Genomic DNA, 18,072 nt, shown 5'->3' on the forward strand with positions numbered 1-18,072 from the left:
ATTTGAAAGACTCTGGTTGTACCATCGCAAAATAGTTCATTGGTTCATTGAACCGCGAGTATAGGACACGTCCATGCAACGAAAGAAGTGTCTGACCCAAAGTTTCCTACAAAACAGTCTTAGAAATAAAGGTTTTCGAGCTTTCGAAAAACCCAACACAAATTTACGGCATCCCTGGAGGTTTTTCAGCGAAATGGATACCTTTTGTGCTTTTTGGATTTTTTCATTTTCGCGAAAAACCTTGAGGTGAATATTTGTGCTGGCAAAAAACATATAAATGATTTTCAAAAGCTAACAAAAACTTTACTTCTAAGAGCGTACGCATCGGATTCGTCGTTCACAATAATGCTACTGGGTTAACTGCGCGGTCTAATTCTAACGAATGTCCCATCTCCTGTGGCAAATGTCACCTGGAAGATATCTGTCACAAATGAAGCCAATGAGAGGACTGATTAGAATGGTTTGGATTAGATCACGTTCTCCTACTGAAGAACTTCCTCGTGTTCATCGTATTGCCGCATTGAGTTTCAAAGAGAATTTACTCGACTTTCTAATATATTCTGATTAGGTTAAATTGATGTCATCGTGATTTCCATTTATCTTTCCTACTGTTCTAACAAAACGACTTGTCAACATTATTGTTATAATTAGCTTAGTATCAGTTCGAATTGTCCGTATAGGCCCGACGCATGATGGAGGTTGAGAAGAGCAACTTATCACAGATCTTTATACGTACATGGATCAAATTCTGCACACAGAGAACAAATTGATCCGTATACGTATTAGATTGAGTGGTACATGGAAGTCACCTCCCTATTATCTGCTTGAAACATCTATGCTAGTGGCAGTTTACAAAGGAAAGGAAAATTCAATATGGCTGCTTGTCGGCCATCTTGGATTATTCCGGCAATTACTATAACCAATGCTCAATCCCCTGCGACGAAGCTTAAATTGCCAAATGCTGCTAATTATAAGTCTGATTTGGATGCCTCGCATTAGATCAAGATCATCTTACAGCTGAAAAGCAGTGCGTGTTCATCATATATATCGCGGTATTGAGTTTCAAAGAGAATTCGTTTCACATTCCGATGCGTTTTGATTAGTTTCATGGCAAAGTGATTTGCAGCATCTTGTGCCAGTCACGCGAGGATCCCCAAACGGTGAGTTGTCGTCAAATCGAGCTATTTTGTCTGGACAGCCGTCGATTCGACAACCAACTTCAACCCTGGTATCACGGGTGACAGTGTATATCAATTATTTGTTGCTAAAAATGTCACAATGTATTCGATAGTGAACCTTTCTGTAATTTCTAAGATATATCTGATTCCAGATGCATCAGTACACAATTTATTCACTCGACTTGATCTGATTCACCATGCCCGTAGTGTCCTGCTCCACGAACCCGGTCAATACAAATGACTCAAACATGGCATAATTCACTAACACAGAGTTATCGTCCTGTGATACATTAGTACTGAATCCAACATTAAGCAATTGATTTCTAGTATTTGCGCTGCATTTTTATTGTATAAACTCCTGTCACTGGGGATTACAGTTGTGATTTGATATAGGGACGTACTACACGCCGGATGCATGCACCGGCCTCGTCATCCAAGAGGATGACGCAATTTGGTCGCCGGCAGGTCTCAGTCTGGAAATGCCGGTGTAGAAGTTTAAAATGTCCGAGGATAGAATGCCCGGGATACAAAGGATTCTATTATGCGCTTCAATCTCTGAGCTATTGACGGTCAGGGTCTCTATAGAACCATATTGCAGAATACAATAGGGCCGGACACTTTTTCCAGGGGGGCATTTGTTATTGTTACACCGGCACTGATTCCAACCGGCGCAGATGCATGGAAGGTCAAATTCATTAGGCTCAATGGCCGAGTACAGCTGTTTGCTCCTCACTACAATTTCATTTTGAATCGGACATTGTCATGTGATATAATGAACCAACTCGTGATGGAAAACAATAACGTTACATAATCGACAACATCTGCAGACCATGTTTGGCGCTCATTTTTACGGCCGTGAGGTCGCGGCCGGACCATGGGCTCTCGGGGTGACCCTCAGCCGTCGCGGCTGGGCCGAGCAGCCAATGGCAAACAACAGGTGTGCGCTTCAGGGTCCATGCACTCCGCAGGCCCTATTGAACATTCGCATTGAAATTGCATTGATTTTCAAACTGCCTCCGTAAATTGAAGCCCACGTGCATCCATTTTATTGCACAGGGCGATCCCTCTGCACGCACATGATCATTCCGTGATCCGAGGTGATCATCATTCGATTTGATATATGCAAACACTTCTGTGAAGTAAAGTGCAAATATACACGGTATTCGCCAGATGTGAAAATCTAACGACTAGCGCATTTTGTCAGCAGGCAATTAAATTTTATAGTGAATTTACATAGACAAACATCAGTTCACTAACCTGGGTGATTTCATTAACTGAGCAAGCTGTTTAATCCACGACAATTTCTCCTAAACACGCCTACCGATAGTGAAAATGAAGAGCGAAAAAGAAGCAGCCACGTCCGTTTGATTATCTTCAGGAAGAGATAATTATTGAACCGATGGTATAGGCTAAAGCGGAGGAGTCCACTAAAGCTTTTGAACGGTTTTAAATCAGAGAAGCAAGCTCGTCACGAGTGTCAACCCGAACTGCCTCTCCTCACCAACCGGCTGCCTCCCCATCTATTATTTCCATCACTGAAGAAGTGACCGCGTTTGCAAAATAAAAGAAAACTGCACCAGAAACGTGGTTAAGAATCAACAAACAATTTCCTGAAAAAGAATGTATTTTTTTAGGTACTTACGCGAAAGGCATATTCCCAAAAACGGTGCGTTGATTTGCCCGGAGCTCATGGTTGGTAAAAACTAGCGCGGAACTACCGCACGGCAGCCCGGCACGGCAGACGCAACCAGAAGCCGTCACCGAATATTTAACACTACCCGGGAATTTGGGTTAACTTGAAACGACATTTTTATATAGAAATTCTTCAGACATATGCAAACTTATAATCCACACTAACCAAAACTCTAAATCCAATAATCGACAGATGCTGAATAGAAATCGTGGTTTTTGCGGTTTTTCATCAAAATCACGCGGCGCTCACAACTGATGGCCGTTAAATTTATCCAGCCAATTTGAAACCTACTTACACTGTAAAAACCTCACTGTAACCCGAACACGTGGTAATCCGCGGTTTGTAATCACTATTCGCTTGACTGTAATCCACGTGGAATTGAAATAAAGGCGTGTTATCCGCTCTGCGTCGGCCATGCGGCACTGTCATCTGCGCAGTGTCAGCGCAATGGCGGGAAAGCTAGGCTCCGATGGTCGCGGGTACTGGTGGCGGCGCCCTGTAACAAATGGTGGAACTATAAGAGACAATTTATGGACAGGGTGTGACATGGAGGTGCAGGTTGTGACCACGATGCCGGTAACGACAATCGACGATTCCCATGCAGGACCAATTTTCTCAATTCCTTCATGAATTTTTTTCAGATATTTCAGCCTTTGTGTTCGAGTGCTGCCAATTTTTGGGAGTGGATGAAAGAGCTTTATGGGTATTTGAGTGCTCACATAATCTCACGATCAGGAAGGAGATACCATTCCACTGGGAACCTTGATCTGACACCTTCAGAGCACATAAAACAACATCTTCAAATACCAGGGTCTGTCGCATGCTCCTCCCCTTGCACACGTCAATGAGCCCAGACAGTAATGCCAAGTATTGCCCTGAAATTCAGAATGACAGAACAAATACATGTACTGACAAGAATCATTTTCATCTTGAATTAATGCGATTTATTTCGTCAATGCTGATAAGCGGATATTTACAAATTGTCGTATTTACAAAACAAAATGATGACGTATACTGGATAGACATAAACAACCATGGAATACATGGATGTAGGGCTCACAATCATCATCAACAGAATTCTAAACAATTATACTCATGAAACTTCTTAAATGTTTCTTCATCTAGCACTTAACAAAAGAAATGTACCCTCATTCGATACACTAAATAGCATCTTTGCCAACAAAATCAGGAAGGAAGTACAATCTTGACATATATACATGTAGAAGGCTTTGAAATCTCTATGCCCCCCTCGACTCTCACTGCTTAGACAGAATCAGTGCCACTATCTGCAGAATGATATATTGATTTATTGATATTTTTAATTGGAACGAATCAGCTCAGATTTAAATTCCTCCAAGGAGTAACCGAAGTACGACCAGGTTGGAGTCATGGATATGGTAAGGCGAAATGCAGAGGGGTTTTATCCTAGATTTTCTAGTTTCTCAGAAAATTTGTGTAGGCCTACTCCAAAGAACAGGAAGCACACCAATTGCCAAAATGGTCCAAAAATGTGTCTTTACTCTTAGAATAGACCTTACAGGGTTTCCGCCAGGATTAAATTTGAGGGGGGAGCAAAAAAAAAAATTTTTTTTCTAAAAAATTTTTTTTTCTAAAAAATTTTTTTTTCTAAAATTTTGTTTTTCTTAAAAAGGGTGTATGACCCCTCCCGAGACGTTTTTTGTCCCTAAAACCGCTACAATTGGCACCCAAATGCTCTCATTTTACATATCAAATCATGAAAATTACTCATTTGACAGTAAAACAAACTTTAGTGCTAGGGATATCCCCCCTTGAAATATTTTAGGGGGGATGAATCCCCCCCATCCCCCCTCTGGCGGAAACCCTGCCTCAAATAACCCTGGCTGCCATCAACAGAAGTTTTTATTACTCACAGCGCCCAGTAATGAAAACTGATCCGTAGACAAACGGCCATGGCCTCTTGAAGAATCTTTGAAGTCGTAGAATTCTGACTATCTCCAATGTGTAAAAACATTAAACAAACACACATTCACATTACATACTTCATAGACAGAGCGCAACCATACAATATCATGATTAACACGTTTGTGTGATATAATAGGGTATTGGCATCCCAATAGGGGGCGCTGACTTTCACTAGGGTATGCGTGTAAAGGTATGTCATGAAGGAGAAAATGACGTCAAAATTCCGACAATGTTGTCTTAATCACAACAATACACTCTAGTGACAGCCAGCACCAGGTACCAACGACCATAATTTTGTTGGTAGCCATGAGGAAACCAGCCCTGTAAAACATTTAGTCACCCTCCAACTTCAAGCACCCCGCTGATACTACACAGTGATGATCGGCATATTTACCTTATCTACCTAATGGCCAGCATAACCAGTGAAAACACTCGGGCCAGGATCATCATGTGATCATGACTAATTTACTGTGATGAGGCAAAATTAGAAGTAATTTGGTCGACTACAAGGCAACCAGGATGTGATAGCAAGATCGGTTATATAACAACATATGTTGACCTCAGCCTTTGGTCGGGCAACTCAGCAGGAGGTTACCTGGCACAGATAAGCTGAGAGCTAAAGTCAATAAACTATTCCTCAGAAACTCTCCCCTCATCAAATATCCATCCCCCGGCATCTAAGGCATTTTCCATTAGTTGGTGGGGGATGGTTAGGAGATAATTTTTACAGGGCTGGTTTCCTCATGCCAAGTGGACACACCGTCATGACGGACAATTCAGACATGCAACAGCTAGAAAATGTGTCCTGCATATATTTCTAGTCATTAACAAATTTTCCTGGGGATTGTTGAACATATCACATCACAAACACTTCAATTATATGACATGATTGAATTGGGAGACAAGAAGACCACATATTACTGATCACAAAATTTCTACGACTACAGTAGAATACCACATCTCTTTGCAAAAACATCAATAAGTATAAAGCCCGCTATTTCTCGATGAGTGGTTTAAAATATCAATCTTGGATACAAAAAGTTTTTGGAATAAAGACTTCATTAATAATGACACGGCTACCGAGGAAATATAAAGAGTAATATCGGGTGATTGGTTCCCACTGAGCAAAGGCAACAAATGCTGACTGATTAAAGCTATCACCTGTACACCCTAAAGCGCCCACCAAACGATATAAATCGCCGTGGCGTGTGCGCCAATGTTAAACCGAGCAGTTACCCTCTTTATCCGCAGACAAGAAATCCTTTTGTCACGGCAACAAATACAATCGCAGGTCTAGGGAGGTAAATCCATAATAAACAAACGAATCGAACAAAAGGAAGCACAAATGATGAAAGTGGGGTTAGCACATTTGGAAACATGATTTAAGTAGTGGGATGGCTTGGATAGCAGGAATTGTCCAGGAGTCGTTGTTCTATAGAAACACAACGACCGTGATCTTCGCTTGATGAGACTTTGGAGTATATTCATCTGTTTTGATGGAGAGACTGTCCCAGCACTTCAAGACTGATTGGAGTTCACAGTTGATTTCATTTTCAAAGGTATTTTACAAAGTTCAAAGGTATTTTACAAACTGCAAACTGCATCAAAAAGGACAGGATATGACTGCAATGTACCGTAATCACATTGCGAAACAAACAAGAAGTTGAGTGCAAACAGGGTGGCGTGAAGATACAAATAGATGACATCATAATGTCCAAACCTCAAGATGTCGCCGACATTACGTCACGATGACACCGCTGACGTCAGACCTCATTGACGCAGGAAAAAACCTTGAGCGTTGTGCTAAGCATGTAACAATGTCAGTGATCCCAAGTCAGAGGTCCCTTGTCTGAGGTTGATGACGTCACGAATATTATATTCGTGCCACCCTATTCTGCTGTGATCCTCAAAGCCCCCATGGTGTAATTCACAGCCATTCTGTTTGTGGAAAGTAAGTTGATGGCAAAGAGGTTTTGTCAAGTTGCAATCGTGATGGTACAGATAGGTCACCGGGCTTCTCACTCAGTCTCTCTGGCGACCGGGCATCAGGTCATCACTGCCTGGTCTACGCGTAGCTTTTCCTCGTCTAGAAATCTGACCAGAGTACTGCCTTCTTCTGTCTGTCACAACTGAGTATATGGGAGCCGGCTGGATGCCAGCTAACAGCCATGATTGGATTGCTGGAACACAAGAAGGAAATAGGTCAGATTTTCAGCAATAATTCATCAGTTTATTAATTGGAAGGAAATCTTGATGTATAAATGCATGTACCTCAATAGTTTGGTTCAATGACTTTATGGTATTTAATTTAGCACATTGATTTTTCCATTTTTGCATAATCTTGCCCACATATCTCTTGATCTGGTACAGAAAGTCAGCTTTAAGTCTCGATTTCTCAGGAGAGCAAAAGGATTAGAAAGCTTTTTTGAAAACAAATATGCATTTGAATTGAACTTAAATTGAATTGTAAAAGATAGCATAGTGATTGAACTTTAAAGGGTAACTCATGTCAAATTTCACCATATAATGTTTTAGCTGTTTTTGACAAATGACTACGTCACTTTCTCATAAATCGGTAAGGTTTTCGAATCAAAATGCACATTTTCTAGAAATTTATGGTATAATCCCGCCCAGACGGCTCACTTCGATGCCGTTGAAATTGTGCTATGCCGACGACGTTTTCGTTGATGACGTCACAACATGAACATTTTCGCGGTCGCAGTGGTTTACATTTAGCGATTTGATAATAAATCTAATCAAAAATGGAAATTTGAGCTTCACATTTGTGATGAACAATTAAAAACGGACGTATTTCCGCAAAGTTGTAAATCACATCATAGTAACACTTTAACAATGAAACTAACAATAAAACATGAAACTCACTTATGTTCTTTGGCTAGCACCTTTTCGATTTTCCTACTACTGACGTTCCAGATGTAAACAGCACCATCTTGCGATCCGGCCACGACGTACTGTCCGTCAGGACAAAACACCGCTCTCGTCCAATCAGCTGCGACTTTAAATCCATCATGGCTGAACGTACCCATGACCTGATTCATACGCAAGTCGATGATTTTTAGGGCGTCATCTCGGGAACAGCTAAGTAGAGTGAACCCATCTGGAAAAATAGATCAGTTTCAAGCAGGCATTTTGAAAAATATTACTTTTGGAAGTGACTACTTGGCAAACCCGGCTTACCAAACAGCGACTTTTTCTTGTCCTGAATGGAGAGCCGAACTCATTAATATTAAAGTAAAGTCTCCAGCTCGCCAAACAGGGTAGATTTTTTACCTGTTTGGCAAGCCCGGCTGGCCGAACAGGGTGGCTTTTTAGTGCTGTTTGGCAAGCGACTCTCCAAACAGGACAAAAAAAAGATGCCTGTTCGGCGAGCGGCTTGCCAAATAGACCCGGCCATTACTTTTATGAACTTTAGTTTAGGGTTGACCAGTGGCACAACCATTTAGGCTAGGACTTAAAATCCTAAAGCAATTTGAACCTTTTCAAAACAAAGTGCACGCCAATTTCAAGGGCAGGAGTCTGTTCTTTGTTTTCCAGAGAACGGCCTCCCGGGTTTTAAATGGGCGTTCACTTCATTTTGAAGGAGTTCCAATTGCTTTAGAATTTCAAGTTCCAACCGAAATGGCGGTATTCTTTTCTAAGGACAGGGAGGATAATCTGAGATGAATTTCCAAGAACACTTCATACGATTGTTGACAAGAATCTGCCTGTTGTGTGATTCATTGGATTGTGCACACGAAGGATCTAGATAACCTATCCTTGTTGAATGTAGGCAACATCATTTGATACGATTGGAACTTTGGAAGAAAACACTTGTCTCATTCCAATCTCTTGCAGACCAAGAAATCAGCTCTTAAATCACAACTTAGGCACCTCACAACTTAGGCACCTCTCCTCTCTCAACATGATCAACCCTTAACTCCTTAACTCCTTAGCTCCAAAACATGTTCTGGAACTAAAGCAAATTCCAATCACTTCACTGCCAAACGTCCAATGATAAAATCATATCATGAACTCATGGCTCTGTTGAGAGCATACAGCATCCATGAATCCACACCAGCCAGCTCCCTATGATCAACCCTTAACTCCTTAGCTCCAAAACATGTTCTGGAACTATAGAGAATTCCAATCACTTCACTGCCAAATGTCCAATGATAAAATCATATCATGAACTCATGGCTCTGTTGAGAGCATACAGCATCCACGAATCCGCACCAGCCAACTTGCTATTCTGACTTGATGTTTCTTAAGCAGGTCCTTTTCTACAAGGCGGGTTCCTGGCCCAATGCTAAATCCTCCTCCTTATTCCACTCTTGGGACTGGCTGCCGCAATGGTGAGATGAAGAACAGGTGGATAATTTACCTGGTAATAAATCTAAAGACGTAATCCTGCCTTGAAGTGATATTTCATTCACGCTGTTGTCAGATCTCGTATCCCAGAACCGGATCCGCTTGTCAAAATGGCCGCTGATTATACTCGTTCCGAGGCCGTCGGATGTCACAAGGTCAAAGCAGGCAGACCCAGCAAATATCGTCTTCACACCTGCAGCAAAAGAGGAGACATTGTCATTCTTTAGAAGAGTACTTAATGACAAAGTAGAGTCAGGTGTCCAGATTTTTACCCGAAAAGTTCAACTCGACTTTACTCAGTTGTTCCCTAACTTGTTCCCCAACACAAAAAAGACAATTGGGGCAATAGTTCTTCCCTTTCCAGTAAATCAATATCTGTAGAGCTGCCTCTCATAAACTGGAAACCATGGGGCCCCAGACCAGAGCTGCCTCTCATAAACTGGAAACCATGGGCCCCAGACTAAACCTGCTGAGGATAACGGAGAAAATTGGAGCTCTCGGTGCAATTTTTACTGCGTACCTGCACAGGCCCCCACCTTGTTGCACCTTACCACGGCTGAATGAGGTGCAAACTTGAAATATGCGCTGAGAGAATGTCAGCCTTCAATAAAGGAGACTTACATGCTTTACTTCTTAAATCCCATATTTTTATTGTCCTATCGTGACTCCCTGAAACAACTTTGTGGCAATCGGCTCCGAAAAATTTGGCAGCAAACACTTTCCCACTATGGCCAGTTAGAGTGTGCTGAAACACGGGAAGAGACAGGAATTAACACTAAATTTGGCAGCAAACACTTTCCCACTATGGCCAGTTAGAGTGTGCTGAAACATGGGAAGAGACAGGAATTAACACTAAATTTGGCAGCAAACACTTTCCCACTATGGCCAGTTAGAGTGTGCTGAAACATGGGAAGAGACAGGAATTAACACTAAATTTGGCAGCAAACACTTTCCCACTATGGCCAGTTAGAGTGTGCTGAAACATGGGAAGAGACAGGAATTAACACTAAATTTGGCAGCAAATACTTTCCCACTATGGCCAGTTAGAGTGTGCTGAAACATGGGAAGAGACAGGAATTAACACTAAATTTGGCAGCAAATACTTTCCCACTATGGCCAGTTAGAGTGTGCTGAAACACGGGAAGAGACAGGAATTAACACTAAATTTGGCAGCAAATACTTTCCCACTGTGGCCAGTTAGAGTGTGCTGAAACACGGGAAGAGACAGGAATAAACACTAAATTTGGCAGCAAACACTTTCCCACTATGGCCAGTTAGAGTGTGCTGAAACATGGGAAGAGACAGGAATAAACACTAAATTTGGCAGCAAACACTTTCCCACTATGGCCAGTTAGAGTGTGCTGAAACATGGGAAGAGACAGGAATAAACACTAAATTTGGCAGCAAACACTTTCCCACTATGGCCAGTTAGAGTGTGCTGAAACACGGGAAGCGACAGGAATAAACACTAAATTTCGCAGCAAACACTTTCCCACTATGGCCAGTTAGAGTGTGCTGAAACACGGGAAGAGACAGGAATAAACACTAAATTTGGCAGCAAACACTTTCCCACTATGGCCAGTTAGAGTGTGCTGAAACACGGGAAATGGCAGGAATAAACACTAAATTTGGCAGCAAACACTTTCCCACTACGGCCAGTTAGAGTGTGCTGAAACACGGGAAAGGACACAAATAAACACTAAATTTTTATCGTGACACAAAGTAAACACCATCCCTCAGTGTTTCCTCCCGGGGAGCAACTTTTTTTATGTGAGTTTGACGTTTCGAAGGTGGTTTAAAGAATAGATAGCGAACTGGTGTCTTTGGTTGTCTGACCAAACCACACCAGGCAAAAATGACAGTTCCACCAAATCGCTGTTTGATAAGACAACCAATAGTAACTGTAGTCAAACCTGAAGGTCACCTGCATGTAGTCTGGTAGAACCTGTCCTAACCCGTGGTCTGAGCCTGACCTGAACAGGCAACCAATAGCAACTGTAGTCAAACCTGAAGGTCACCTGCATGTAGTCTGGTAGAACCTGTCCTGACCCGTGGCCTGAGCCTGACCTGAACAGGCAACCAATACCAACTGTAGTCAAACCTGAAGGTAACCTGTATGTAGTCTGGTAGAACCTGTCCTGACCTGTGGTCTGAGCCTGACCTGAACAGGCAACCAATACCAACTGTAGTCAAACCTGAAGGTAACCTGTATGTAGTCTGGTAGAACCTGTCCTGACCTGTGGTCTGAGCCTGACCTGAACAGGCAACCAATACCAACTGTAGTCAAACCTGAAGGTAACCTGTATGTAGTCTGGTAGCACCTGTCCTGACCCGTGGTCTGAGCCTGACCTGAACAGGGGAGGTGATTCAGAGGCTACCAGTGATGATCAGTCCAAGCTGCAGGCAACCCGTAGGTAGTGTAGCTAGACCTGACCTGTAGCAAGTATCAAGGGTCAAATTGACAAAGATTCTTCTTGATCTGAATACTCACTCTTAGCCGATGGTCATTAACTGTCCAGACTCGACTCGCGAAATCACTGGAAGCACCTATTACATAATTCTCCTCTACGTCAAACTCCGCTGACATCACTCCAGCATTGCTGCCCGATAGTGTGGCCTTCACTTGACATTTGCCTGTGGGAATAAAATAGCATAATCAACAGCAGTATCAGTCAAAGAAGAGTATTCCATTAGGAGTTTGTTCCAAATGTAAGAATGGCGGGCGGCGGGCGTATATATATATAGTGTATTTATTCACTCCATACAGTCCAGCAAGGTATTCCAGGCTTCTCTACAAGCAGTAGTTCTAGTCCTCTCTTGAAGGTTGTCGTGGCTCTTGCGCGCTAGCTATATCTTCTAAATACCCTACATACAAATTCTATTACACAAGTGTCTAACTAACATAACTCATCCACTCTGAGCCCATTCAGGATAGGCCATTGTTACCATTGTAAGTTCCATTCCTGATCGTGGTTTGGTCAGTTTCAGACCAGGGCAAGCACGACTGGCCAATCCCTAAAGGGAACATTTCCCACAAAAAGAGATGGCCATAGTTTGGTTTTATTCCAATGGGTAGTAGGCAATGAAAACAGAACAGGACTGGCAGGAGTATTGGACTCTTTTCTAGGACACCATGGTGACCACATGCCACCGCTTACAGTCTATAATGCACTGTGCCTCATTTTGGCGGCAGAAGTTACGGCTCTCAACCCAGCTCACAGGTACTGGTTGGAAAGGATTTAGAAAGCATTGTAAGGGCAATTCCTTGAGGCCCCCAGAAAGTTTCAGGACAGATTCGGACATGTGGGAAATGTATTGAGGTAAAGATGCTACAATAGACACTCTCTATTAAGTACACCCTCGGGACTGACAAATGCTGTCCTTAATAGAGAGGTGTCCTGATTAGAGAGGTCAAATTGAATGGAAAGTACCAATTTGGGGCCAAAACTAGTGTCCTTAATAGAGAGGTTGTCCTTAATAGAGAGGTGTCCACTGTAATTGCTGCGGCTATCAGACTACAAACTGATGCCTTTTCCTTTCACAGTACCTTCAGAATAAAATCTCGCCAAATGTTTCAACAGTGAAGAATCGAGCCAGGAAACCAATGACCCTTACCTCCTACAATTTCCCAGAGTTTTAACTTCCTATCTGCGCCACCAGTAGCAAACATCCTTCCCGATGGACTCCACCTAATAGCGTTCACCTCTCCTTCATGAGCATCCTTAGAAAAAAAAACGTCAAACAATCAATTAGCTAGCTAGTGTTGTATTTGCACAGGTTACAAACGTAATAAGTCCTGAATTTGCCTTCTAACGTCCGGATCCTTTATTCTAACACTCCTTCACAAAATTATACACACCAAAGTCATAATTGATAAAATAGTTCGTCGGGATGACGATTCGTGCACGTGATTATAAAATACGCGGGAGACTGGAATAACTCTCTCACGCTCTCTCTCCTATCTCTCTCTGCCGAGAGCGGGGGGACAGCTGTTTTGTATTCACGCGCAGCTTTGTCTGCACCAATCAGGGGGCAACGTTGATGCGTCTCCATCCAATGAGGAGCCGCATCAATGCTGACGTAATTGATCACGCTGGGGAGAATGGAGGATTAAAAGTAGACTGTGGGAATTTTCACAGGTATCTTATCTGAACCCAATTCCAATAATCCCGCACACTTAATTCCAAGAATTACACATTACAGTGCTACTCATAAGAAAGGTTTTACAATTACTATACAACAATAGTGCTGGTTTCCTGTTACCAGGACATGTTGTCCTTGATATTGAGACCGAGTGGTGACATGGTGCGCAGTCGATGGATCCATGTGGACTCTTTGGAGAGTCTAATGTTTTTTGAGTTATCCGCATCTGGAGGGGCGTGGATAAATTCTAGGACGAAGATGTGTACATCCTGCAGTCCATTCCTAAATGTTGTTTTGGTAAACAGGTTTTCATCAGAGTCCTGAGGAAATTGCTTTAAAGGGAGCCTATCGGCAGCCGGGTTGGTCAAATAAAGGTTCACCAAGTCACCAATAGGGGTCTCTCCTATCACACAGTACATCAAAACTATTCACGCTTTTGTACAAGGAACATATTTTAAGCTGAATTGAACAGGACCTACTCCCCCTACTGTGCATATTAGTCACCGGGAGATGACCAATTTGACCCACTTGCTTCTACCTTTAGTCAACTTACATGCTAATAATATAATGATAATAATGAGTCTTTTATGTAGCGCAATTCCGTGACACTATAGTTCTCGCTCAAAGCGCTTTGGGATATCATATTATTACCCAGGTCTCCACAGAAATCAATCAGGGGTTTCAAGGAGCAACCAGAAGGTGCTCACTTGAACTCGACCAGTAGGAGAACTAAGCAGTGACTCGGCCAGGAATCGAACCCACGACCTCCTGATCATGAGGCCAACTCTCTTCCACTGCGCTACCGCTGCCCCTGCTATCATAAAGACTTGTAGGCTGATGAACAGATACTTACAAATTTATACTGTGGTTTACTTGGAATGGATACACTTAAGCACATGGGTACCATGCCAGCCGGCCTGAAAGCACAACACAGACAACATTTATGTTCAGAATCCTAGCACAGCTCCAGTGGTTTTTAGGATAAAGCAGGTAACGCGTATCCTCAGATCATTAGCCTATGTACCCTGCATAGCTAAGCACTCAGGTACCGAGAATCTCAGTTGAAGACAAAATTCAAAAGACAATTGGTGATATGAATAAAGACTAGCAAATGCTTTTATCCAAAACTACATGTACATTTACACTAGGCTGTTCTGTACAAAACTGAAGTAAAAGCATTTGCGGAACGAGTTTACAATCCCCGATCACACCCCAAAAAAAGGTCATCGGTTGACTAACCAAGCACCACTGTTCAATGGATTTATAGTTGAATGCGATCAAACTACGTCATTTCCGATCGGGGATTGTAAATTTTAATCGCATTTGCTAGTCTTTATTCATATCACCCAATGAAGTGCCAGGAATATACTTTCCTCAAAATCCCCTCTGGGTCATCTGGGGTTTTTCCACAGAACCCGACTCCTTCAGTGTGGTAGAGTACGGAGCTATGCAGCTGATGAAAAGTTTGTCATTACTTACTGACATTGGTTGTATACCACTCATACAGTCACTCCATATGATGGGCCGGCCCAGGTCTCTTGCTTGTGATCATTCTTTGTCATATGTACTGGTATAGTTTATCCTCTAGATAATATGTCCTCCTGACTCAATCTGTTCTCCATGAACAACTCTTCTCAACTAAAAATTCCCTCCACCCAAAAGTACACACAGATCTGTGATGTCATCACTACATGAGAACAATGTCATTATTTGTGTGTAAGTGGTCTGCTAGTTAAAGTTAACAGCTGACTCCTCTATACCCTATACCAAGAATGACTAAAGACCCTATCAGTTCTTGCCTATACTGACCATGATTTGTCATCTATTTTGACTGGAGCTTCGGCAGCTTCAGCTAATTCCTTCTTCAACTTGGCTTGTCTTTTCCTACAATACAAAACAGGAGGATTAGAAACTCTTCGCATCAATATGGGCCATCAAGGCAACGAACAGCTCAGGATACAAGATAAATCTGCGAGGGAACCGTCAGCGAATGCCTAACTAACTTACCTTAGCATCTGATCATTCTCTTCATTGAGAACATCAGCAGCTTTAGCTTTCTGCGCCATCCATCGTTGAACCAATTCGGCATTTTCATCCATCGTTTTCCGGAATTTTAACTCCAATGATGTGTAGGCCATTTGTAAGGCCTGCTGCTCGTCTTTTAGCATCTGAAAGCACAAAGGTCAAAGGTCAAATGTGTCAAGTAACGTGGGAGGAAAGTCCGAGAGGCTGACCTGACCCCAAAGCACATGGAGACGACCCTTTGAGATTGAGATGGACTTCTTGCAGCTGTCATGGAGGCAGATTGAGTCAGCAGCACAAGACTGGAGGGGATGGAGGAAGACCCTGGATGACCTAAATTCCAGATGGGGCCAACAGGTATAGATCAAGTAAAACAATGTCAGAGAAAAAGGTAGTTTGAGATCAAAATAAGACAGTTGGCCAGCGTTGGCCTTAGTACTCCCCTTGTTGGCCTCAGTGCCCCTGAAAAATGCAAGATAGCCAAGACCAAAGGGGCCATTCCCCCACAGCCTCAAATTCTAACCCAGCTACTTACTTGGTTTGTGGCTTCTAATTCCATCACAGTTTTTTCTAATTGTCTAATGGCATCTTGTAGCGTTTCTATTGTCATTTCTGCATTCGCTAACCTGAAATAGTAATTAGGTTACAAGAAAACAATTAAGAATTGTTACACAAGTGCTACAGGAAACAAATATTTTTGTTATATTCTTTTAAGGGGGCGGTTTTTTTACTTGAAAATTACCATTACCATGACCTCCCCGAGTCATTTCAAAACCATACAATGCACCCAGGTGATTCAAAATCCTTGAAAATGCATTCAAACTCCATAAAATTGTGGAAACATGACTTTTGATGTAGTAACAAACAACATTAGCATCCGCACAAAAAACGTGATAAAACGCATTTCATTATATACCGTGCTCCCTTGTCCAGTAAAATTTTCTCTTTTTCTTGCAGAGCATTGTTCAAGTCAATAATTTGTTGGGAATTTTCTCCTTTTCTTCTGTGTAAGTCGGTCAGTTCTTCTTGTAGGTTAAACAGCTTCTGTTCAAGGGCCTGGGTCCTCTCTCCTCCACCTGTGCCTCCCCCACTGAAAAGGATGGTCAGAAATTAGAGGGGAAACAAAATCCACCAAGTACCCTTCCATACTGCCCCAGAAAGAGATTCACAAGTATTAATTTTCCACATAAGGAAGATTTCAGTGTTCTCCAAAAGGCCATTTGTCAGGGCGTCCCACCCAACCTTGGCAGTTTACAACCATACCTTGGAAGCAACCTTGCTCTAGAATTTTCTAAAGGGTTTTTATAGGGTCCACCCTACCTTAAATTGATGGCCACCCTACCTTGACTTGAGAAAACTCTGCATGGAGAACCAAGAGTTCGGCTAATGATAATCCACATGAGTTAAAAAAGGTCCATCTCATCCTAATTTCAAGTTTTTGATTTGGTAACGATTCACTTACCCTGCTTCAACTTTTACTCTTAGATCAAGGTTTTCCTGCCTTTGTCTTTCAGCATCTAGATTAAGTTGGATGTTCTTGGACTTTAGGGTGTCCACCGTCTCAAACATTCGATTGTCTAAAAAATAAAATGTCCCTATCATTATGTTTGATGATAGCTCTTACACATTCCAATGACCCAATGGCGATGTACACCACAGTGATATGACCATTTCAGTAAGCCGCTTTGACAAAGTATGTTTGGGTGCTGACCAGTCATGTCATGTGTAGCTGGAAGAACAAGTCAAAGGGTCGCAGTGTATCATTTCATGGCACTGTCTGAAGTAACTAAAACTAAATCTTGGCTTTGGCTTTCTGACGAATCTGACTGAGTGTGCGCTTTGTAGCTGTTTTGTCTGGGCTCTGCTGGTGGCTACAACTCCAAAGTCCAAGTCAGACAACATCAACAAACTGGAGAGAGAACAACAAGTCGCCATCTTCTGACTAAGAACTTGACACTCACAGTCAGTGAGTCACACTGTCGGCAGTGTCGCCTTGTGTCTGTCACCCTGTGTGAATCTGCCATCTGTATCAAATGTGGTTGAAATCTCAGAACACTGCTTACTGCAACACATCCTGGTGGATGCAAGAGTGATGTCTGATCTTATGACATCGATCATATCTGATGAGCATGATCATGATGATGATGATGAGATGTCAAAAATAAAAAGTCAAAAAGACTAAATCTGGGTTGGGAAATATCCAAATTTCACAAATTTAGATACCCTTTCTTTTGTGATGATTACGAAAATAAGGATTACTGACGTGCATAAATGATTCCTGAGAAACACTGGTGTTGAGTTCTGTTTCTTTCTTTGAGATTTTGAAGAATCTTTTCCCTAAATTTTGACGAAAAATCACCACCGTCCGCCATCATGGTTGAGTAATTGATTAACATTTGTAGTTTCGTACTAATCTTAGAAAATAATAATTTTAACCATAAAATATGTCATATATTGTTATAAAACTCCTATCACGTATTAAAATGCTCATCAACATGATTTTAACAACCTAAAAACTAATAATAGTTATTATCTAAGGAAAAGTATCTTTGCTCGTATCGGCAAAATTGAATCAAAGTAAAAAATTTTACGGGAAGGTGTAAACTGTTGATGAAATTTGCTGATGAAAATGTTGATGGGGGTCCTCTAACTTTGTTTGCTTGATATTTTTTTGTTTTTTAAATATTTTTCAATCAAATTGCGCTATGTTATACTTTAGAGTCA

At 42.0% G+C, this 18,072-nt stretch overlaps 2 protein-coding genes across 7 annotated transcripts in view; both read right to left on the reverse strand.

Moving 5' to 3' along the window:
- LOC135495137 (cyclic nucleotide-gated channel rod photoreceptor subunit alpha-like) overlaps window positions 1–3,299 on the reverse strand; it is a 174,405-nt gene extending 171,106 nt beyond the window's left edge. For all 6 annotated transcript variants that reach the window (XM_064783574.1, XM_064783573.1, XM_064783575.1 and 3 more), the window contains exon 1: window positions 3,167–3,299. The gene's annotated coding sequence lies outside the window, so the exon portion shown is untranslated. The remainder of the gene's footprint in view (window positions 1–3,166) is intronic.
- Window positions 3,300–3,800: 501 nt separating this feature from the next.
- On the reverse strand, window positions 3,801–17,722 carry LOC135494854 (autophagy-related protein 16-1-like). The gene is made up of 13 exons (XM_064783148.1): window positions 17,612–17,722; window positions 16,811–16,925; window positions 16,265–16,438; window positions 15,884–15,974; window positions 15,334–15,494; window positions 15,136–15,210; window positions 14,180–14,243; window positions 12,799–12,904; window positions 11,675–11,817; window positions 9,805–9,928; window positions 9,197–9,376; window positions 7,699–7,933; window positions 3,801–6,995 (listed from the first exon to the last, which is right to left on the reverse strand). The coding sequence occupies exons 1-13, from the start codon at window positions 17,718–17,720 to the stop codon at window positions 6,902–6,904; spliced, it is 1,671 nt and encodes a 556-aa protein (XP_064639218.1). The 5' UTR covers window positions 17,721–17,722; the 3' UTR covers window positions 3,801–6,901.
- Between the last annotated feature and the right edge of the window lie 350 nt (window positions 17,723–18,072).

This window comes from Lineus longissimus, chromosome 10 (genome assembly GCF_910592395.1).
Source record: "Lineus longissimus chromosome 10, tnLinLong1.2, whole genome shotgun sequence".
Classification (NCBI taxonomy): domain Eukaryota; kingdom Metazoa; phylum Nemertea; class Pilidiophora; order Heteronemertea; family Lineidae; genus Lineus; species Lineus longissimus.

Bases quoted from the DNA above. Each gene is read 5' to 3' on its own strand.
- LOC135494854 (XM_064783148.1), bottom strand. From the start codon at position 17,720: ATGGCGGACGGTGGTGATTTTTCGTCAAAATTTAGGGAAAAGATTCTT. The intron at 16,439-16,810 runs GTAAGTGAATCG...CATCCTTTTCAG, and splicing joins AGAGTAAAAGTTGAAGCAGG to TGGGGGAGGCACAGGTGGAG. The intron at 6,996-7,698 runs GTGAGTTTCATG...CTTGTGTTCCAG, and splicing joins GTGCTAGCCAAAGAACATAA to CAATCCAATCATGGCTGTTA.